Raw genomic sequence first — 23,803 nt, forward strand, 5'->3', positions numbered from 1 at the left:
TTTTTAATTGTTGTGATTTACTCATTTTTAGTAACTTCAATATTTGCAAATATTAATTTTATAGACCCTGCATATACACCAAGACACCCTGAGTATACCATATTTGTAGAACTGTGTAATTTAACTTAATTATATCCCATGGGGAAGATTTTTAATGTTTGCATTACATACTGTATAGAAAATGTTAATAGCATGTGTTTATTGTCCAGATCCAGCCCAGAACATGATTGTAAAGTAGAAGCAAGAAAGCATTACACCTTTCAATGCAGTTTTAAGCAAGCTGTGTTTCATTAGAGGAAAACAGAAATTTTCTAAAATTACAGACAGGGAGACTTTTGAATGTAATAGACACAAAGGAATTCTCTCCTGGCAATTAACACTTAGGGCAAGGTTACTTGTAATGCATTTCTCTTTTTTCTTCCCACAGCTAAGAGGAAAACATTGATTAATATAGTTCAGTCAGGAATATGCCTAAAAGTAGATATGTAGGTACATACCTATGTATATGTGTGTGGGTGTATTTGTGTGTGTGTGTATTTTTCCAAATTTAGAAAAGAGTAAAAATGTGCTCGCTTTGGCAGCACATATACTAGAAGAGAGTAAAATCCAGTGCTAACCATCTTCAGGCCCACACAAAGGCTACATTAAGAAGCAAGAGTCCAGGGCCCATTCTTCATCTAGATTACTTGCTACCCAAAAAGAGCATTCAGGAACAAAACTAGTGGTTGTGTTGCTATAGCAATTTTGCCATGTGTCCAGCAACCATGCATATGCTGTCGCTTCAGGTTTTAATATGCCCACTTCAAAGCCAGGATAGCACAAGTGTTAAAAGTAATGATGTATTTCTAAGCTAACCTTTGGCTAAACTGTGTGAGGGTTTTAAGGAGAGTTTCTTGTTCTTCATTCATAGGAAGAAACATACTTAACAAGTTTCTGGATTGAAATATGAAATAGATTGATCATCTTGTTTAAGGGACTTGAAGAAAAATTTCAGTTTAAAAGAGAGAGAGCTTTCTAAAAGAACATGACTTTTTCTCAAAATTGAAGTGTTCCTTTTGGTCTCTGTACCTATTGTGTTAAATATAAAAATATCTGGTTAGTACATATGAGATAATGACCTAGATTGTTGTCCTTTTTATTCTGTGATGTCATAAAATATTATCCATTCTCTTTGAGTCTCTGTGTCACTAATTCTTACTATCCAAAATTCTCTCAATAATTTGCTTAAAATTCTGATGCTATTTTCTCTCCTCACCCCAACATATTTGTTGGCATTTGAGAAGACACAGGAGAGATTGTTTTAGTTAAAAATGCGACAATCAATGAGTAATATAATGCTAACCTTGAGGGGAGTGGGCTTTCCTGGTACTGGACCCTTTAGTCTTCTCCCCCCACTCCCAGCAGTCCCTTAGCTATTCTTGGAGCCCTCCTGTGGATGCCTGTTGAAATATGCACTCTTGCCACTTCCTCTGAAAAGCACTATTTGGAGCTACAAAGCCAGCATGCATAACATGAGAGCTACAATTAGCAAAATATCAGGACCTGGTCTAAAAGCAAGCATAGCATGTAGGAAGCATAATATGCAGCCATGAAAAGCAATTCCGATTAGGGAAGTCTTGGACTCATTTATGATTTCGTCAAGGGTTTACCCTGATGTTAAAAAAACAACAACTCTGTTTTGGAAGAAATTTCCAAGAACATGAAGGCAAGAGCCACAAGGAATGGCTAGGGCATTATCTGTCAACCCCGGCTGCATATCATAGGGAGGTGGGTGATAGCTGAATACGCTATGGCCTGGCCTCACCCCCAGATTTAACGGGGAACACGGCAACGCTTTTTTTTTCCTTTTTTGGTCTACCTGTTTGCATGTTTCAAGATCTCCAGTAATGCTGGTTAACCAGGCCTGGGGAAGTGGAGAGACACTGTGAAAACGCAGCATAGAGGCAGTACAGAGAAGTGCTGTTCAAAAACTATGGCCCAGATATTACTTTGCTGTAAGCAGACACACGTAAGACTTATGCACTTAATATCACAGACTGGAGGGGACAAAAGAGAGAAGGGAAGAGATAGAGGGAACAATGTGTGTGCTTTACCATTGCTCAGGTCCTCCTCTCTTTATGAGAATTCATGAAACCTTCTGGAGGTCCCGTGCTATCGTGTTACCTGGCGGAGCGCCCTGCTTCCTTCAACATCCTCCCCTCTGTCTCTGCCCATTAAGCTTCTCAGGCTGAGGGATAGCAGCCTCCTGAGGGAGGAGGGGGAACTCCAGGGCTTGAGTGAATTAAAATTTAGCTGGAAAAACCCAGGGGAATGTTCTGTACAAGGCAATTCCAGGAAGGGCAGGGAATGGATGGCATGCCTCTTGTTATAACCCTGCCGCGATGATTGGAGACAACGATGCCCTCTGTATGAAGTGACGTTCGTGACTAAAAGGCTACCTCCCCACACCCGTTCCACTGGGTATTCGTGAGACCAGAAGAACACCACGTGGCAGACCACTTTTCCTCACCTTTTGCTCCGTCAGATTCTTGAGTCCACTCTCCGATTGTAGAGACAGAGAGAAAATGCCCTTAGTCGCTGTATTAGTTTCTTAGGGCTGCACAGTGATTTACCATGAAAGTCACGGCTTAATATAGCAGATGGTATTCCCTCGGTTCTGGAGGTTAGAAGTCTGAAATCCAGCAATGCCCCACCACCGAAGGAGACTCCAGCTCCTGGTGGCCAGCCTGGCATTCCTGGGCTTGTGGCAGCATCACTCCAGTCTCTGCCTCCGCCTTTCCATCATTATCTCCTCTGTATCTGCCTTCTCTGTGTATCTCTTATACGGACACATCATTAGATTTAGGGTCCACTTGGGTAATTCAGGGTTGCAAGATCCTTAATTTAAATATTCACCTATTCTGGGGATTCATGTGTGGACATACATTTTTAGGGGCCCCCATTCTGCCCACTACAGTCATCAAGCATTTATTAAGAAAATGTCTCTTAATATCACTGTTCAAAAGGCAACGAACCTTAGCAGACACTTCACCAAGAAGATATATAGATGGCAAGTAAGCATCTGAAAAGTTGTTCCACATCATACATCATCAGGGAAATGCAAATTGGAACAAGACACTACTACCTACCTATTAGACTGGCCAAAATCCAGAACACTGAAAACAACCAATGCTGGCAAGGATGTGGGACACCAGGAACTCATATTCATTGCTGGGGAGAAAGTTTGGCAGTTTCTAACAAAACTAAACATACTCTTACCATATGATATAGTTATTGCAATCCTTGGAATTTTCCCAAAGGAGTTGAAAACTTATATATCCACACAAAAACACAAATGTTTATAACAGCTTTATTCATAACTTCCAAAACTAGGCAGAAGCCAAGATGTCCTCAAGTAAGTGAATGCATAAATAAACTGTAGTGCTTCCAGATAATGGAATAGTATTCAGCACTAAAAAGAAATGAGCTGTGAAGTCATGAAAATACATGGAGGAAATTTAAATGCATATTACTAAGTGAAAGAAGCCAGGGTGAAAAGGCTACATACTGTATGATTCCCACAATATACCATTCTAGAAAAGGCAAAATAATGGAGGCAGTGAAAGGAACAGTGGTTGATGGGATTAACAGGGAAGGAGGCATGACTAGGTGGAGCACAGAGAATTTTTAGGGCAGTGGTACTCACATGGTATTAATGGATACATGTTATTATACATTTGTCCAAATCCATAGAATGCACAATAGTAAGAGTGAATGTTAAATGTGGACTTTGAGTGATAAGGATGTGTCAATGTAGACTCATCAATTGTAACAAATACACCACTGTGGTGGAGGATGTTGATAATAGGGGATACCATGCATGTGTGGGGGTGAAGGTATATGGGAAATCTCTGTACCTTCCTCTCAATTTTGCTGGAAACCTGTAACTTCTCTATTGAATACCATGAGAAAAGAAGACCATGATGATGGAGGCAGGGAGGAGGGGTGGTGGGACCTGAAAGTGAAGGCATTTACCTGGCTAATTTCCCTCATTTAGTGAATAATCTCTAAAAGAACTATAAATGGAGCAGGCAATGAAAGCATTCCCTAGTGTTCTTTACCAGCTTTCTGAAGCCTCCCCCAATCTGTTGCATTGGACTGCGAGCCAGATACAGGAAAAGCACTGCTCAGCCAGGCTCAGGCATATCGCTCACTCCCCTTATGCCCACGGCATCCTTGCCAAGCTCTGCACTTTAGCAATCATCCTGTCTCGTGAAGACCTGGAAATTCTCATACCCACGATGCTTAGGACGTGGGTTGCCAAAATTAAACCAAAATAGCCGAAATAACCCACAGGGCTTCACTTGGTAATTGTCTGCACACAAGGACACACGCACACTTCTGCTTGGCCTACAACACAATGGGAATGTAAACACGGTGTTAATGCAGTCGCTCTCAGTTGGCTTCCCAGATGGCTTCAGTTCAATAGATTTTTCCCCCTGATCTCCTCGGCTTCTCCTAGCAAGTGCTAAACAGCCATTATGCCTTTTCCTGAACGTCGAGATTCATCTGCAGCGACTAAACTGCCTCCAAAGTGCTTCAATTTTGCATGAGCGCTAAGCTGGGGACTGGGAGGCATTAGCAGTGCTGCAGGCCCAGATCATTAGAAAGAGCATGTAAATCCTCTGAACCAGAAATAAAAGGCGCAGAGATTTCCTCTGTGAAGTCCCAACTGCAGCTTTATGTAAAACACAAACCTTTGGCAAGACTGTATGTGTTTTCTTTTAACTTTCTACATTTTATTTTTTGCCTTTTATTTTTTAACTTTGGCCCATGTGGTCTTTTTGGTTTTTTTGCAGTGAGATTTATTTCGGAGTCAGGAACTCAGGAAATAATAGCCATGCACTGTTATTAGTTCTCTTCTTAGGACACTAGGTCCCTCTTAACTGTTAATAGGGATGGAACTTCAAAGTATTGCTAAGGGATGGCTCACGTAATAGATGGTTCAGACAAACCTGAAACTGCATGAGTAGCAGGAAGCTTGCAGAGGGATGGGTGACACTTTTGAGGCATGTGTGGGGGACATACATCTATATTATTTAGTAAGCATAGGTGTAGGAAGTGGACAGGTATTGGGTTATGGAGAGGGGTTGGGGTAGAATGTAAAGGCAATTGTAAGGCGATTGTCAAAATTTCTCATGAGAAAGAAATTGTACTTCTCATTTTTCTTCTTTTTTTAATATTTTTTTATTGATTTCAGAGAGGGAGGGAAGAGAGAGAGATAGAAACATCAATGATGAGAGAGAATCACTGATCAGCTGCCTTTTGCACGCCCCACAGTGGGGATGGAGCCCACAACCCGGGTATGTGTCTCTGACTGGAATCAAACCCTGGACCCTTCAGTCCACAGGCTGACTCTCTAGCCATTGAGCCAAACCAGCTAGGGCTCATTTTTCTTTTTCAATTGATCTTATGTGAGAGAGAGAGAGATGAGAGAGAGAGAGAGAGAGAGAGAGACATCAATTTTGTTGTTCCACTCATTTATGCATTCATTGCTTGATTCTTATATGTGCCCTGACCAGGGATGGACCACAACCTTAGAGTATTGGTGTTATTAGTGGGGCCGCCTCTGTGTTCTTACTTGTTGCTAGTGGAAGTTGAACTCTTGGGGTGCTGGGGGAATAAGAATTTCCTGAGGCCCCCATGGGTGGATGAGGTAGTGTGGAAAGTTTTATTTCTATAGAATGAAACCCCCGCGTTTCCAAGATTCCCATCTCCCTCCATCCCACCATGGGAAAAAAATCCATTTTTACTTCAACAGAGATAGAACTAAAGCCACTTCCCAGAGTTTCTGTATTAATAAGTCACAGTCCAGTCCAGCACCTGGCTAGCTGTGAGGTCTGACTGGCCGTGGGCTATACTGCTTCTAGGACCACATGGTGGCTAGTCTGGGTCATGGAACAAACCAGATACAGCAGCACAAGCAGCAAGAGGGATGAGAGAGCAAGAGAGAGAATTCCTTTGTTTCTGGGGATTTTGTATTCCCAAATTTCTGTGCACTTGCAGTGGCTCACCCCCTAGCCAATTATCTTTGTTCCCAAGTTAGATCGCCAAACAAGCACATTCCCTATACCATCCCAGCACATGTTCATCTTCCTCTTTGTTGGACAGCTTTCCCTAGTGAATTGCAGGGAAAGGACCCGTGGTTCCCTGGGGAGTGTAAACCCGCAGCTACCTGGTGAAGCTGCCCAGATGACCATGCTTATTATCTCTGGCCTCCCCTTCGCTCCTTTTCTATTATTAATATCAGCTGGCTAGTTATGACAGTAACAAGGGAGGACACCACACTCTAACCAACTGACCTACCCTGGCCAGGGCCCTTCTCATTTTTTAATAACTACATCCATGTACATTATTACCTAAAAGTCTTGTTTTTATTTATCAAGGTGAACCTATTTTTATCGGTACTTGATCTGTATTCCTATCCCTACTGCCCTCCCAGTCTGCTTGCCAAACCATCTTGCTGCAAAGTAAAAGTGTGCTGGTGGTCAGCTGGAGCAGTACCTTTGAGAGGACAGGCATGGAAGGGTTGGCATTCTGAGTGCCCTGCAGCTGTCTGCTGTCAGGCTGGCCCAGGGCCACAAGCCCATGGAGTTGTGACAAAAAAACATGATGGAAAGGTTGACCCTCCACTTCATTCAGTATTTCCTTTGCAAGAGAATTTTTGAACTGTTATGATAACATGTTTTTGTCTATAGCGTATCCATTCAAGAATAATAAACCAGGATCCTTTTACATGACAACTCTATATGTTTTTCTCTTTTTTTATATATGTATATAATAGGTCAGGTTATGTTTCTTTTAGGATTCTGAGAGTAAAAAAAGTATACATTTATGACCAGATATAGTAGTTCATTATTTTTCTCTAATATATTTCCAAGGACATTTATTTCCAAGGACATTTATTAAACTCTGATTTATTCAACACTGCATATGCAAGTGGGACCTGACACAAATGTGACTAAATGGGCCCCTGGTAGGGTACGAAGTAAATGCACTTCAACTTGTAGGTAAAAAGAAAATACTGGGTGAATGATATGCATATACATAGACACAGTAATGTTAGGTGCATGTGTATACTGTCTGTGTAACATACCCATTTTATGCTAAAGCCCAGTTTCGTTTGTCAGCATGTTGTAAGCATCCTTCAGACAGAATAGTCTTATCCATTAATTTCCCTTTACTAAAAACATAGCTAATTATGAAAATGTCATCATCTTCATTAGCAGGAGTGTCATCACAAATATTATTTACTGTGACTCCACACCTCATGACACTGAACCGCACACATTAAGTAGCCAGGCTTTCCTGTTCCCCCATGGAGACTGTTTATCCAGTCGGTATGTATCCTTTGAAGGGAATACATTTATAAAAGGAAGAAAATAGAACAAAACTTTGCCTGGAGATATGAACAGCACATGATTGAAGCTGTTTGTTCAGTTGGCAGTATTATACAGTCACATAAATGTATCGGGAGATCAGAGCTCCGAGCGGAAAACAATCACTTCTCCTTCCTTCTTCTTTGTGATGCTAATACAGAGTGGATATGAAGACGAGTAACACACAGCAGCCAGAATCAGGTGTCACTCTTCTAAAAAGAAAAATCTTATAAACATAATATTTCGAAACTCCTATTTTGTTACATAATGAGCAAATTCCTCTGTTTTATAGCTTTTCGAGCATATATTACACTTACACGTTCAGATATTTGAGAAGTTGGAATGAATATAAAGCTTCTCTGTGTATCTAACAAGACTTTGCGGAATAAAAAACAATTTAATGGTTTGGAGCTAAGCTCTAAATCATAGTGTTACCTGCGATGTGGGCTCTCTGTTCTTGAGTTCAGCAAAGAAAGAATTCCCAGCCAAGGACTCTAGCACAAGAGGAGGTTTATTTCGCATGCAAAAGGAACGTACACTCAAAGAGAATAGTTGAGTGTGCTGCTTAGAGAGCTGCTCTGGCCTTTTAGAGAGAAAGTCACAGAGACAGAGGTGAACCCAGTGGGCTGCTTGGACTCGGGAAACAAGTTACAGAGGCAAAAGAAGGGCCCTTCGAGATTAGGAGAAAAGGAAGCTAAGATGCACACCTGAAGAAGGGAGGTGCAGGAGCATGCACTGTGTCCTTTATCTTAAGGGTTTTTACCTGTTTTCTAAAGAGAGTAATTTTAGGAGAGGTCTCAAGGGAGGATCTCAATAGAATAGTGATTGGCTTTCTAGGTGTGTCAATATGCTGACTCATCAAAATGAGCTTATATGGTTAAGGTTTTGATCTCTACTGATTGTGGTAGCTAGGGAAGGCGGTCATTGGTCATTGCATCTGGTCCTGATGCAGCCATGGCATCACTTCATCGGATTTTGCTGCTTGTCTGGGCCTAGACCTGAAACACAACTTAGGCCTAGATGTTATCTCTAGTTTGACCAAAACTCTGTCTCTGCGTACAACCAACCTGAGGCTTTGTTCCTAAGACTATTTGATGCTGATCAGAACCTCATTGTCCTGTGGGCTTCATGCTTAAGGGAGTGGCCATGCAAGGGAGAAGAAGGCAGGTGAGTCAGGGCACTGGAGGAGGCCAGTTAGAATCAGCTATCTGTCTCAGTTTCCCCATTCCACTGGCAAAGGAATTTTCCTAGCTTCTTAATTTCCTGCCTCAATAGTAAAAATTGAACCAAAGTATCATGAGATTTATAAGTATTTTCTTCATCCACTTATTCAATAGTCACTTATGAAGACCCATTGCGTTGTTCCAAGCATATTAGAGTATATCCTTTACGTCTGTGCTGTGCTAAACTGCAGTAACAATGAGAACCCCACAAAACAGAACGGCTCAGCCACGGTGGAATGGGACATCTGTCCTGCAGGAAGGTACCCTTGTTTGCAGGACAGCACAGCTCCCTTTGGTCAGGCATGGACCTAGGCTCCTCCCAACTGTGGCTTTGCCATCCTCCTAGGCCTCATCCTCTTCTGCATCCAGCCAGCAGGAAAGGAAAGGCAGCAAGGAGGACATGCACCAGCCTCTTCAGCAGCTTGGCCGAGAAAAGTTACATGTCCCTTCCACTCACCGTCTAGGGACTGGAATTGTTTCTGCGGCCACTTCTGAAACAAAGGAGGCTAGAAAATGTGATCAAGTCATGTTCCTAGGAAGAGGCAAGGAGCTGCCAGGCTGTGACATGCAGTCTGTCTATAAAAGTACTTTCTCTTAAAGAGTTCTTTTGATCAATTTTTTTTTTTTAGAACTATCTATTCTTACTTTCCTGTTAAGTAAAAATCTTTGTGAAGTACACTGGTAAAGAACTATCTGTTTTTATTGATTTAAACTAAGAAAATAAGAAATGTAAAGGCCTCTTTAAAGTTACTCATGATGGTAGCCAAGCTAAGATCAAAAATCTGGTTTATGTTCTTTCTTTTGGTCAAATATTCTATTTTTCTATATTTAGCTCTTTCTATCAGTAAAAACTTTCACACTACAGAAAACAAACCCAAATTTATTTTCACTTGATAACTATGAATATTTTAATGTCACTGGGATTTCTTAAAAATTCAATTCCTTGGTTTTTCTATTTAAGTAGCTGTATCAACTCTACTGGAGTAGGATTTCTAATAGATCCAATTCTGCTCTCCCTCCTGGGCACGCAGGAACACTACAAGTCCTGGCATCCTTGCTATTCAGCCAAGCCAACTGATTACTTCTAGTCAACAGACTATGAGCTAAAATTATGTCGCCATTGCTGAGCCAGGTCATTTAAGAGCAGGTATGAGCTTTCTCTTCTCTCTTCTCCTCACTCAGAGACCCTGGTAGCCATGATTAAGAGGATGTAGATTCAGCATAGATGCACCCTGAATCGCTAAGAACACTCATGTGGGACAGCTTCCCTGGGGACTTTTGTGATAGAAAAATAAGCTTTTACTTTGTAAAGCCCCTGAAATGAGGGGTGTTATTTAATACACAGCATAGCATAAATCATTCTAGCCCCTGAAATTATATTAGCTTATTTAAGGGCTTATTCTGCTAAGAGTTTTACATGTATCACTTCATTTAATCCTTAAAACAACCCATTGAGTTAGGAATTTTGATTGTTATTTCCTATTAAGAAAAGTGAGGCAAAGGAATATTCTCAATTTAATACATGTAGTCACTGTAAGAATCAGAATTTGAACCACAACCTCTTCAAAGATCATACTCTCAATTAAATTACTGGCCAAGGATTAATTAAAAATCAGGTTTTATGGCCTATCTGTAGCAGTATTATCTTCTGGAATTCTACCTAAAGCTTTGTGTTTATCAAAGTATATCTAACTTAGAATCATTAGAAGAGCAAGGAGACATTCTCTGTATTTAAAAAAAGTGGGGGGGGGAGGATTTAAGTGCTTTATACTTGGTTGCATTGTTTTTATTAAATTATCTCTCTCTTTGGAAAGTTAAAAGAATGATCTCAGAATATATAGAAATATTTTGGAAATATCAAAACACATACAGATTTGGGCAAAAGTAGGTTTACAGTTGTGAATACGTGGAAGTTTATTCTTGTATTACTATTTATTAATTATTGCATTATTTACGAGTATTATAACTGTAAATCTCCTTTTGCCCACCCTTGTAGTTATTTCTCAGACCCTACGTAAAGCTAAAATTGAAAACTTGTGTTTCTGTAGAAGATCAAAATCCATAGTCTGGGCTTGAAAATATTAAATGCTAATATTTTTCAGCACTGCTTGGAACTTCACAAGTTAAATTTTTTCTTCTTATTGTGACTAGTCATTCTTATATATTGGACCTCTTTAAAAAAAAGGATAAAGAATCTTTTCATTGGTACTTAATCTATGTTTACTCAGCTATGTTGAACAATTTTGGAGGCCCTAAAAAAGCATTATGATAACTACATACCCTCCCCCTATTCTTAGTGTAAATGCCAAGTATGTTCAAAGTTTAAGTCAAAAATTGTGTGTCAGGATGTTTTTCTGGCAGGGTAGGAGCTACAGCTGCCATCATGACTCCAAGCTTCTTTCTTCTAAGACATAATTAGAGACAACCACATATATTTTCAATAAATGTGTACTAGAGTCCTGTGGAAATATTATTCTGTTACGTCAACAAATATTTATTGTATGCCAACAATATGGGCCAGGTATTATTCCAGGCCACAGCGACAGCATGCAAGAAACACAGTCCTCTATCCTGATGGCACTCACATCCTAGTTGGAAAGAGAAAACCCTAGAAGACATCACTGTGCTCATCAATTTTAGATCTTCATTTAAATATGAAAGTTTGCTTATCCTGCCCCAAATTACTCAGAGCTCACTTAGCAATTCCCATTCAGTTGCTGAATGTCCTTGTCTCACCTATATGCTGGAATGAGGATATAAGGAATTCCTAATAGATGAGCTGTGCCAGCATTTTAGTTGCCAAAATAAGTAGACCCTTCCTCTCATCGTGTCAAGGTAGCACCACTCCTGCCACCTGTACTTCAGTAGTGGGTGACTTAAAATATCAGTGAAACCCCGAGTGAGCTGGCTGAAGTATAAGACACTTCAGGGTGATTCACTAGATCTGGTTCCTGCTGCTTGAACATCATTTTGAAATGTGGTAGCCATATCTGCATTTCCATGGGCACTTAATGTCCCTACCCAGACCTAACTCTCCTGACTCTGTTGAAAATTTTTAAAACCAGTTGTTTCTTTCTCAGCTGGACATGTGCCTAATATAATTTCTAATCAAGGTGCCGAAACCGGTTTGGCTCAGTGGATAGAGCGTCAGCCTGTGGACTGAAGGGTCCCGGGTTCGATTCCGGTCAAGGGCATGTACCTGGGTTGCGGGCACATCTCCAGTAGGAGATGTGCAGGAGGCAGCTGATCGATGTTTCTCTCTCATCGATGTTTCTGACTCTCTATCTCTCTCCCTTCCTCTCTGTAAAAAATCAATAAAATATATTAAAAAAAAAAAATTTCTAATCAAGGTGCTCCTCCCATTAGTACCTCCAATGGTAACTTTGTGAATAGAATATAGTTTTATTCTCAGAACAATTGTGACTTTCGAAAATGATTTTCCAAAAGTCAGATAGTAAATGCAGGGCAGGAATTTATTTTCTTGTCTAAATAAATCAGTAGGTTATTGTATAGTGGATGAATATTTGTCTAGCCCCCAGCTGTAATAATGTTTTTGGATGAGTTAAATTTTAAAGTTGGGTTTAGAAGTTTCATTAAGAATATGAAATAATGGTCTATTACTTTTAGTATAAACAAATAGCTGTCCCAAATACATATGATGAATGTGAACTGTTATGAGTGGCCATGACTCCGGAGGTGATTGCTCTTAATACTTTTTTCTAAATCGTTTGGAGTAAGTACAAAAGGAAAGCCCAACAATATGAGTAATCATTTTCTCTATGTATGAGCCTGGCTTTCATTGTCAGACAGTGTTTTCAGAGGGTCCAGAATATTGCTGTTAACACTTCTGATTAATGACAATGTATGATCAGAGATATGAACACAAAGTTTGTAATAATAATTAAAATTATTTAAATAAATCAGATTACTCTTGTTTTCTGGTAGAGACAGATTAATCTTCCTGAAGCATATGTCATTTTTTAAAATGTCATTTCACCAATTTACAATTTTTAGAGGCTTCCTGCTCCACACAGCACATTTCTCTAGCTGCCATTCACGGCTCTCAGTGAATCTCTGTTCCATCTAACTCTATTGTTGTATATAAACTACTCTCCCCTCTAGTATTCCATGCTTTTTCTCTTTGCCCTTTGGCTTCCTGCTATTCTCTCCTCCTGAAGTATCTCTGATTCCTCTCTAAATCTTTAAACCCAAACCACACTGTAGCATCACACTCAAATATTCCATTTCTGTGTTTCTCCTGATCACCCCCTCCGACCTCATTGCACTACAGCTTTCTTCATAGGATTATTAGAATTTTCCAAACAATCAATTTCTTTTATTCACTAAATCAATGTATGGAGACTAGAAACAAAATCACATTCAAAGCCATGATAAGATGGGGTTCTGTGTTTATGTTAACTATAGGATTCTGTGAATTAATAAATTTGGGGAAAATGGTGGCAATACAAATTAAACAGACATCTTTATGCCAGAGGTTCTGACCAATGCCTCAATATACTGATGAGCATGCTGAGCTTCTAAGAGGAGGGTATACTAAACAGAAATCCCCAAACTCATTTGACCAGAGAACATTTTTGGAGACACAGTTTGAGGGATATTTGGTGTAGTGAAAACACTAAAAATATTGGATTTAGACAAGTGCTAAATCCTGATTTCAGTAATTATTGGCTGTGCAAAACATTGTGTCAATTCTGACGTCTGCTACTTGCCCATATTATACTAATCCTCAATACTAATCCTCAAGGTTTATCATACAGGTTAATTGAGACACATGCTAGGTGTACAATAAATACCACTTACCTTTACTCTTCTGAATTAGAATTAAATTTACTTAATATCTGGAATTTAACACCACTGTGTTATGGCTACAAAAATACAAATTATTCACTCATTACTATTTTGATAGATATACAATGCATATGACAGAGTTCCTTTACTCAGTAAACTTCTACTTTTATCTCTAGTATTAGAGAGAACACTTTGCAGAATCCATAAGCAATTCATCTCTATAGCTATCTTAGAAATTACTGTGCACACAATAGATGCTCAAGAACTACCTCCACAATGGAATGTTGGAATGACAGAAACCTCCTCTGTCTTCTTCACCACTGTATTCACAGTGCATAGAGGAGTCCATGGCACATAGAATCTCAATAAATACCTATTGAATGAATAAATGAACAAGAGTAATTCACAAGTATACAGTCAACTAGATATCCAAAACATGTTATTATTCCCCACCCTTTTTGATAGGAATCTTGTTTAAGGTTTTGTTAAAATCGCTTCCATTATTATTACTAACTAGAGGCCCGGTGCACAAAAGTTTGTGCACTGGTGGGGGGGTGGTCCCTCAGCCTGGCCTGTGCCCTCTCACAGTCTGTGTCCCCTCGGGGGATGACCATCTGCTGGCTGAGGCCTGCTCCCCAGGGGATTGGGCCTAAGCTGGCAATCAGACATCCCTCTGGCAGCCCGGCAGCCCTCGGGGGATGTCCACTTGCCAGCGGGGAGCAGACCTAAGCTGCAGTCGGACATCCTTAGCGCTGCTGAGGAGGCAGGAGAGGCTCCCACCACCACTGATGTGGCAGCCATCAGCCTGGCTTGTGGCTGAGCAGAGCTCCTCCATGTGGAAGCACACTGACCACCAGGGGGCAGCTCCAGCATTGAGTGTCTGCCCCCTGGTGGTCAGTGTGTGTCATAGTGACCAGTCATTCCCAGTCTTTCTGCTGTTAGGGTCAGTTTGCATATTACCCTTTTACTATATAGGATAGAGGCCTGGTGCATGGGTGGGGGCCAGCTGGTTTGCCCTGAATGGTGTCCCGGATCAGGGTGGGGGTCCCGCTTGAGTGCCTGGCCAGCCTGGGTGAGGGGCTGATGGCTGTTTTCAGGCTGCCCATACCCCCTTTGGGTGGGGGTCCCCCACTGGGGTGCCTGGCCAGCCTGGATGAGGGGCTGAGGGCTGTTTTCAGGCTGCCCGCACCCCCTTCAGTGTGGGGTCCCGACTGGGGTGCCTGGCCAGCCTGGATGAGGAGCTGAGGGCTGTTTTCAGGTGGGCCAAGCCTGCAACTGAAGCTCCCAGTCTCTCCTTTTTTCCTTTTTTTTTTTTATTCTGGGATTTATTTACCTTCTGTAATTGAAACTTTGTTGCAGCTCCAGCTCCAATGCCGGCTGTCTGAAAGCATGTCTCTAGGGTTTGTTTCGCTTCTATAATTGAAACATAGTTGCATTTCGGAGCTGTTGCTTTCAGGCTCAGAGCCGGGTGCAGCAGGCTGGGAACCTTGGCTTCCTCCATTGCTGGGGCAACCAAGCCTTATGTTCGCTTCAGCTGCGTGGCTGCCGGCCACCATCTTGGTTGGCAGTTAATTTGCATATCACCCTGATTAGCCAATGGGAAGCGTAGCGGAGGTATGGTTAATTACCATGTTTGTCTATTATTAAATAGGATAAATTACATGAAATTAGGATACATAGAAATGCATGTTGTTAGATTTAGATAATTATTAAACACTATACTTTTAAAAAATGTTTGAATTATACATTCATATATATGTATTTATATCCTATCTAGCTAATAAAGAGGGAATATGCTAATTGACCCTCACACCATCACAAAGATGGCGGTGCCCACAGCCAATAAGGAGGGAATATGCTAATTGACTGTCACACCCTCAAAGATGGCAGCACCCACAGCCACAAGATGGCCTGCAGGGGAGGGCAGTTAGGGGGACCATGCCTGCAGGAGAGGGCAGCTGTGAGTGATAAGGCCACTAGGGAAGGGCAGTTAGGGGTGACCCGGCCAGCAAGGGAGGGCAGTTGGGGGCGATTGGGCCAGCAGGGGAGAAGTTAGGCATTGATCAGGCTGGCAGGGGATTGGTTAGGGGGTGATCAGGTTGGCAGGAAAAAGTGATTAGGGATAATCAGGCAGCCAGGCAGGCAAGCAGTTGGGAGCCAGCAGTCCCAGATTGTGAGAGGGATGTTCAACTGCCAGTTTAGGCCCAATCCCGCAGGCCTAAACCAGCAGTCGGACATCCCCTGAGGGGTCCCAGATTGGAGAGGGTGCAGGCTGGGCTGAGGAACAGCCCCCCCGCCCCAGTGCACAGATTTCATGCACCGGACCTCTAGTATATATATACTAGAGGCCCGTTGCACGAAGATTCGTGCATAGGCCTTCTTTCCCCTGGCTGCCAGCACCAGTTTTCCTCTGGCACCCGGGACCCAGACCTTCACTCTGGCCACTGCCTTCCATCTTCGCTCTGGACACAGCCTTCACTGCAGCTGGAGCCTTTAGTCTTTGATCCTCGCTCTGGCGGGAGTCTTCAGTCTCTGGCCAGAGCTGCTCCTGTAGCTCCTTCAGCCCCCACCCTCCCCCTCATAGCTTGATCTCTGCTTCTCCTGCAGACCTTGCCGATGGGCTTCTGGGTTCTAGGGGGCCACCTTGCCTGCAGCCCAACTTTCCGTTCATGATCATGAACGCGGGCTGCAGGCAAGGGGGCTCCTGGGTCCCGGGGTGCCGCCTTGCCTATGGCCCGGCTTTCCGATCACCATCACGGGCTGTAGGCAGGGTGGCTCCTGGGTCCCGGGGTGCCCCCTTGCCTGTGGCCTGGCTTTTCGATCATGATCATAATCACGGCGGCAGGCAAGGCAGCTCCTGGGTCCAGGGTGGTCTCCTTGCCTGTGGCCTGTCTTTCCATTGGCTCCTGGGGTCGCACAACGGGGTCTGGATGGTGGCTCCTGGTGTCCCACCCTGCCTGCAGTATGCAAATTAACCGCCATCTTTGTTGGCGGTTAATTTGCATATCACGCTGATTAGCCAATGGGAGGCATAGTGAAGGTACGGTCAATTACCATGTTTGTCTATTATTAGAGAGGATAGTAAGTTAGGTGTTTAATGGAAAATATTAAGGAAGAGTAATGCATTTGCTATCTTAATGGAATATGCTCTGTCCTTCCAAATTAAACAAATTACCTTCATATTTTCACAAAGTTGCTCCTTTATATTTTAAAGAACATTGACACACAAGGCTGAGGTAAATTACAAAAAGCATTTAGTTCCCATTTTGATCTCAGAAAGGCTTCTTGAAACAGGGTTTTATCACCAAAGATAAGAACAGGAATTAAATGATGGGCCAAAGCAGGTAGGATTAATTTCTATCAACTCATTACAACTCTATATGTAAGAAAGGATATTTTGCACACTCACACTCCAAATACCCTTCATATTTGCATCTCTAAGCTTGATGGTGGCTGGAAAGGAAAGGGAAAATGGTGTTAATTGTCACTATATTTTAACATTTGTCACCATTTTAACATCATTTTGCAATTAAAATTTCAAGTTTTAAAAGGAAAAACTGAATTTATATAAGGTTGCTATATAGCTTTCTAGAAGTCTCCTCCTTCCAGATGAACAATCAATGAATATTTTCTTCTCAGTTATAGACAAAACAAAAATGTAACAACAACAACAAAAATACACAGAACCTCACTGGACACAGGATATCAGACAGAACCAAGTGACTAGAAACTACCACATAAAAAGAAATCAAGTCAATGACCTAGGTATGAAATACTCCCAAACAAATCCCTTGAACCGTTCAGTCCCAGTCATGTCATCCTTTAACTTTTCAGTAAATTGATCTGGATCACAAAGATAGTAACTGTAACTGAAACAAAATCATACTCATGATAAATCTAATACACCAATAAGTTCCAATTCCCAATTACACAAAGTAATTTTAGTTAATTAGATGGTCTATTTACATATTAAATATCATATTAAAAATTTGAGGAAAACATTTCAGAGGAAAGTTTGTAAATTATGTGTCCACAGTGTCTCCTTTTCCAGATGTAGTTTAAAGGTTGGCAGATGACTTCATGTAACATGAAACAGTGTCTTGATTATAAAGTCCTGTCTTTTAAGCCATCATATTTTGATTATTTTAGTGAGTTACAAATTGTGAAAATAATTGTCAGTTGTTATGGCATGACATCCTTTTAAATAATGATGGTGTTTTGTGTGGTTTAATTTATATTAAGACATCTAGAACTGATATGTTTCATATTTTTAGACCATATTAGTGAAAACTAATAGGATTAGGCTCTGGAAGAAAACATGAAAAAGAGACCACACTAATTCAATAAAATGTAATATATTCCAGAACATCCCTACCTGCAGTTTTGTACATTGTCCACCAACCCCTAACTGTGAATGTAGCATAATGAGATTTTGCCCAGTGACCCTTGTAGCTCTTCACGAAATACGAAGAGTGTGGGAGGGAGTCTGCAGAACATGATATCTCAAAACTTCAATTTGCCAGATGAAAGACAAAGCAACTAGAAGGGATGAGAAATACAACTCAGGCATCTAAGTCTAAGGTGGGGCTAGGCTGCTTTTTAGTGAAACATACTTGGGGTATCAGAAGGTACAAATTTAATAGCCACATTTAAAAAAAAATTTTAGGATGATGAAGGATTTTTTAAATACCACTTCAGAGCCCAGCCAGTGTGGCTCAGTGGTTGAGCTTCTACCTATGAACCAAGAGGTCACAGTTTGGGGACATACCTGGGGTTGCGGGCTCAATCCCCAGTGTCTGGCATGCAGGAGGCAGCCGATCAATGATTCTTGCTCATCATTGATGTTTCTATCTCTCTCTTTCTCTCCTTCCCTCTCAGAAATCAATAAAAATCTTTATAAATAAATAAATAAACAAAAAAATAAATAAATATCACCTAATAAATGACCACTGAAGGCTGTAGGTGATATTTGAGCCATCTTTACATTACTGGAATTGAATGTAATTTTGACACTCATGGACTTTTCATACCTGTTGGAAGCATTATAGGTTACATTTCTGAGGGAATATGGATCGTGTTTTAAATAATTATACTACAGGATTCATCATGTACTTGTGATCCCTATATAGTATTCTCTTAAAAAAAACAGCACTATTTGTGGAACCTGACCACTCTTATGAAATTAAAATTATGCTAGAGATAAGGTATAGATGTCAATTAGCAGATTTTATTGCCATAATCATGGATAACCTCACCACAATCCAGAGAGTTGCACTTGCATCTGAATTTTTAAAATCATTTGAAACTCCCTATTAACAAGTGCATATTTGTACTCATTATGAGACTTCTCGGTATATGATGCTAATTACTTTCCTGCACTCTGGTTCCCAAACCACAATGAATCCTATTATAAAAGCAAATCACTGCAAACTTCAAACAACATGCCTCCTTGAGACGCCACTATTAAAGGAAGAACAGTGATGGGAAGTCTTTGATGTTATCAGATGTGATGGGAAATGCACATTTGTGTTTGAGTAAGTCCTGGAGATTGAAGCATTTCCTCCCCACCTTTAAATAACCTGAAACCAATTTCAAGTTCCCAAATGCTCTTCAAAGCAGCCCGCCTTGGAAGTAATGCTGATGGCATTTCAAATTTCAAGGCAGCCTGTTTTTTCTGTCTCAAGACTTCAAGCGGATTTGCAATTTTACTTTCCATGAGAAAGGATATTACCTGCTTTTACCCACACCACTAGCTTCTGGTTTGATGAGCGAAATGGGATAAGGAGTGAATGTACCCGTGGTAATGAAAAGGTGGTATGTGACCAAGTAGCTCAGAGTTTGAATAATGCAGCAGGTTCTCAGGGATTCTAAGCTGTGTTTAATTACTTTGTGTTCAGTTCTTGTTCTTGTGTTGTTGACCGAAATTTGGAAGTAATCTTTGAGCCTTTGGTAGGACAACTGTATGCAACTGCAATCCATCCCCTTCTGAATGGGGTGTCTGTGAGGCTGAGGACAAAAATCAGTGTGTGCTTGACTCCAGCACCCACAGGGAGCCTGGGCCACACAATTCAGAACATACAGACTATGAATAATTCCTGTACAGGAGGGTCGGTCTGTGGCTTCTTAAAAAGCTTCAGATCCGTGGTCAGTAGAATGTACTTGAACTAAAAGGTTACAGTGGCCCTAGTGACGTTCCCCTAGCATTTAATTAGGTTTCCTGTAATTGCTTTAAGTAAAAGGGGTGAGGGGAATGAAACCTAAAGTTATCATCTTGGGGCAGAAAATATTTGTATGTGGTTTTATATCCTGAGCCCATTTGTGGCTGCTCTGCATTTTGGAAAGAGCCATAATAGGTCTAAGGAAATACAGACAGCAAGTTTATCAGCCCTTTGGTGACTGTAAATTACTGCAGCAACTTTACAGGAAGAGCTTTGTTTCCAGTAAGTGAATTTCTGCACCAAGAGAGAAGGTATAAACAAGTAAAACAGGCAAAAGTATTCAACACCAGAAAGTGGAATTTTTAAAAAGGTGGGGGAGGGATGGAAAAGCGGTGATCCATCTTTGCATGGATTTCTAGATGTCGGGAAAATGACAATAAATACAAAAAGATAGGAAATGAGGGGCTTAGGCAGGGACCAGGAAAGAGGAAGGAAAGTAGTATTTGCTACTAAATTGGAATTTTTGCTGTGGAGGATATTTTGTTAGTTGGGCATTGGCTAAAATATATACTAATCTCTTCATAGAGGAGTGAGGGATTGGAATATTCCAGTTACTTGAAAAAAAAATTTAAGCTGATCATTATATAAACACTAGAGGCCCGGTGCACAAAAATTTGTGCACTCAGGGGTAAGGGGTTCCTCAGCCCGGCCTGTGCCCTCTCACAGTCTGGGACCCCTCGGGGGTGACCACTTGCTGGCTTAGGCCTGCTCCCTGGGGGATTGGGCCTAAGCTGGCAATCAGACATCCCTCTGGCAGCCCAGTAGACCTTGGGGGATGTCCATTTGCCAGCGGGGAGCAGACCTAAGCTGCAGTCAGACATCCTTAGCACTTCTGAGGAGGCAGGAGAGGCTCCCACCACCACTGCTGTACTGGCAGCCATCAGCCTGGCTTGTGACTGAGCAGAGCTCCCCACTGTGAGAGCGCACTGACCACCAGAGGGCAGCTCCTGCATTGAGCATCTGCCCCCTGGTGGTCAGTGTGTGTCATAGTGACCAGTCATTCCCAGTCTTTCTGCTGTTAGGGTCAGTTTGCATATTACCCTTTTACTATATAGGATAGAGGCCTGGTGCATGGGTGGGAGCCGGCTGGTTTGCCCTGAATGGTGTCCCGGATCAGGGTGGGGGTCCCACTGGGGTGCCTGGCCAGCCTGAATGACAGGCTGATGGCTGTTTGCAGCTGGTCATACCCGCTTCAGGGTGGGGGTCCCCACTGGGGTGCCTGGCCAGTCTGGGTGAGGGGCTGAAGCTCCCAGCCTCTTTTTTTTCTTTTTTCTTTTTTATTCTGGGATTTATTTACCTTCTATAGCTGTCACTGGAGCTGAGAGCTGGCTCCAGCTCTGAGGCCGTGGCTGGCTGAAAGCAGGTATCTGGGGTTTGTTTAGCATGTATAATTGAAATATTGTTGCTTCTGGAGCTCAGAGCTGGGCCGCAGCAGGCGGGGAAGCTTGGCTTCCTCTATCACTGGAGCAAGCAAGCCTCATGTTCACTTCAGCTGCGTGGCTGCCGGCCACCATCTTTGTTGGCAGTTAACACATTGTTTGTGGGTAGTTTTTATCCCGCGCTCTACTACACTGGTAGAACGTATAAATACGTAAAACGTATAAATACGTTTCCCACATACAATGTGTTAATTTGCATATCCTGCTGATTAGCCAATGGGAAGCATAGCAGAGGTATGGTTAATTACCATGTTTGTTTTTTATTAGATAAGATAAGAAAATTACTAACTTTCAAAATAATGTTAAGTATACTCAGTAAGTCTTGACAATATAGACTTGCCCCTCAGGGTCTTTCCCCGACTAAAGGTTGTAAAATCCACTTTCCTGGGCTTCATCCCAGTTCAGAGACTTGTGAATGAACCTAAGGGCTTAGCCATTTCTGTGACTCAAAGTCCCATCAGCTTTTGTTGGAAATATTGTTTATTCCCCACTGGGTCAGCAACTACTTTCATTGGGTAATTGTTAGTTTCCCTGAGTGCTGTTATCCTTGGTTTTTAGGGTAAGTTCTGGGATACTTTTTTTAAAATCTCTAGATGACACCCTTTTCATGTCACCTGTACCAAAAAGTCATAATCAAACATTTTAAGAAATCATAACTTTGAGGAACTAATTAAACTCCAAAGAACCAGTTAAACTATATATACCACTTATCACATACATCACATACGTATTTTTAAAAGCTATCATCTGATTATATCATCTACTTGCTTAAAATAATTTAATAACGTCCATAGATCTCAGGAAGAAATTAAAAATCCTAACCATGCTATGCGACAGTGGTTCTCAAACTATAGCGTGCATCAGAGTTCTTAGAGATTTTGTTAAAACACAGATTGCTGGGCCTGATTCTCAAGGTTATTGATTCTGAGTCTGAAGTGAGGCCCAAGAATTCACATTTCCAACAAATTCCAGGTGATGTTAGCACAGCTGTACTGGGGTCTGCATTGAGAACCACTGGTCTACAAGACTTTGTAAAAACTGGTCCCCTTCTCATCTCTAGTTGCATCCATGTCATTATTTTCTGTGTCTGGGACTTGTCTTCTCCTGGAACCTCAATCTTCCCATTCTCTTTCCTGCTTCTTTCCATATGCCCTGTCACTCTCCCCATATAATTTAACAAACATAATTCATGTTGGGTCTTTTATTCCCCTTGTTATTCATTCTGTGTCCCTATATGTCTCCTTTGCAGCACTGAACACAATTATGATTAAATAATAAATTGTACGATCTGTAGTTAATATGTTCCTTCCTCACAATAATATCAGTTCATTGAGGAAAATCACCATCTTACTCATCATTTCCCAACAGCCCAGGGCAGTGTCTTTTATATAATGGATACATAATAAGTATTTGTTAAATGAATGAATGAATGAATGAGTCGACGGTAGAAAGTAATATGTTTAAACTTTCTTCCTGTGCTCATACTTGACGCAGAACAAATTCTTCTACTCCCCAAGGGTGCCCTGTTAGTTCTCTCAATAGACACTCCATCTGGAAAGTGCAAGTTCAGTCTCTAGGAGAACTGACAGTCACGGACATATATCTTGTAGATCTCTGTTGTTGCTCAGTGCAAAGATGCAAACTGCAGAATGAATCTCTGAAATAGGCTTTGAATCCTCAAGATAAACACTCCTCAAATGATAATCCCAGATTCTCAGTTAAATTTATGTTATTTAGGATTACGTAATTCTGTGAAACAAATTCTAAGTATTTGAGCATTTTAGCTGGAGACCACTTTATCTTTAACAGGATTTTGGTTACATCACAATTATAGAGAAACATTTGTGCTATTAAAATATTATGCCTGAAAACCTTAAAGTTATACATTCTTTGGATAGAATAGTAGAGGTTTGTTACCTGGGGCTACTATATCTTTCCAGAAAACGTGTGCCTAATAAATGAAACACATCTGCTAACATAATTTAATTGTTAAATAATGATCACATATTTATAAATTACTTGCTGATATGATAAAACCTGATATGTAGGTATACATATTTCTAACTTATGATTATAGTTTTAGGTGGTTCTCTCTCATTTCATGTGAACTAAATCTTCTTAAGAAGATTTAGATCTGTAATTCTCTGTACAGCATGTGGGTCTCTTACCCACAGCCTATGTAATTGAGGTAGAATCCTTAGAAGCTGTGAAATTCAAGTTCACATTTAAATATACAGGAGGCAATAACTTGGTAGAGGATGACTATTAGGCCATATGAGGAAAAGTGTAATTTTGTGGAATAATAGATCTTCACTTTCATCTTCTGATGAATCCAGAAGATTTGAAAAAGCAAATAAGAGAATGAAAAAGTTGTGAGTCAAGTTACTGGAGCCAGAGGAAAATCAGAGGAGATGAGAGGCAATATCTGGGATGTTGATCTATGGCATCAAGAAGGATCACAGAGTGGGAAAAAAGTATGGTATGATGTTTTGTATTTCTTTAGTACAAATCTTCTCCAGACTTAATTCTTCCTTTCTTTGATTAGGTCTCATTGTTCGGGAAGTGAGCATTGAGATTTCACGCCAGCAAGTGGAAGAACTCTTTGGGCCTGATGATTATTGGTGCCAGTGTGTGGCCTGGAGCTCAGCGGGCACCACCAAGAGCCGGAAGGCCTACGTGCGCATCGCATGTGAGTC

The 23,803-nt window shown here is 41.2% G+C and overlaps 1 protein-coding gene across 2 annotated transcripts in view; it reads left to right on the top strand.

The window, feature by feature from the left end:
* UNC5C (unc-5 netrin receptor C) overlaps window positions 1-23,803 on the top strand; it is a 372,291-nt gene that overhangs the window by 221,871 nt on the left and 126,617 nt on the right. For both annotated transcript variants that reach the window (XM_070392470.1, XM_070392479.1), the window contains exon 3: window positions 23,653-23,796. In XM_070392470.1, coding sequence (XP_070248571.1) covers window positions 23,653-23,796 — 144 coding nt within the window. The remainder of the gene's footprint in view (window positions 1-23,652; window positions 23,797-23,803) is intronic.

This window comes from Myotis yumanensis, unplaced genomic scaffold (genome assembly GCF_028538775.1).
Source record: "Myotis yumanensis isolate MYYU_CA2020_CCGP unplaced genomic scaffold, mMyoYum1.0.hap1 SCAF_1, whole genome shotgun sequence".
In the NCBI taxonomy this organism is placed as follows: domain Eukaryota; kingdom Metazoa; phylum Chordata; class Mammalia; order Chiroptera; family Vespertilionidae; genus Myotis; species Myotis yumanensis.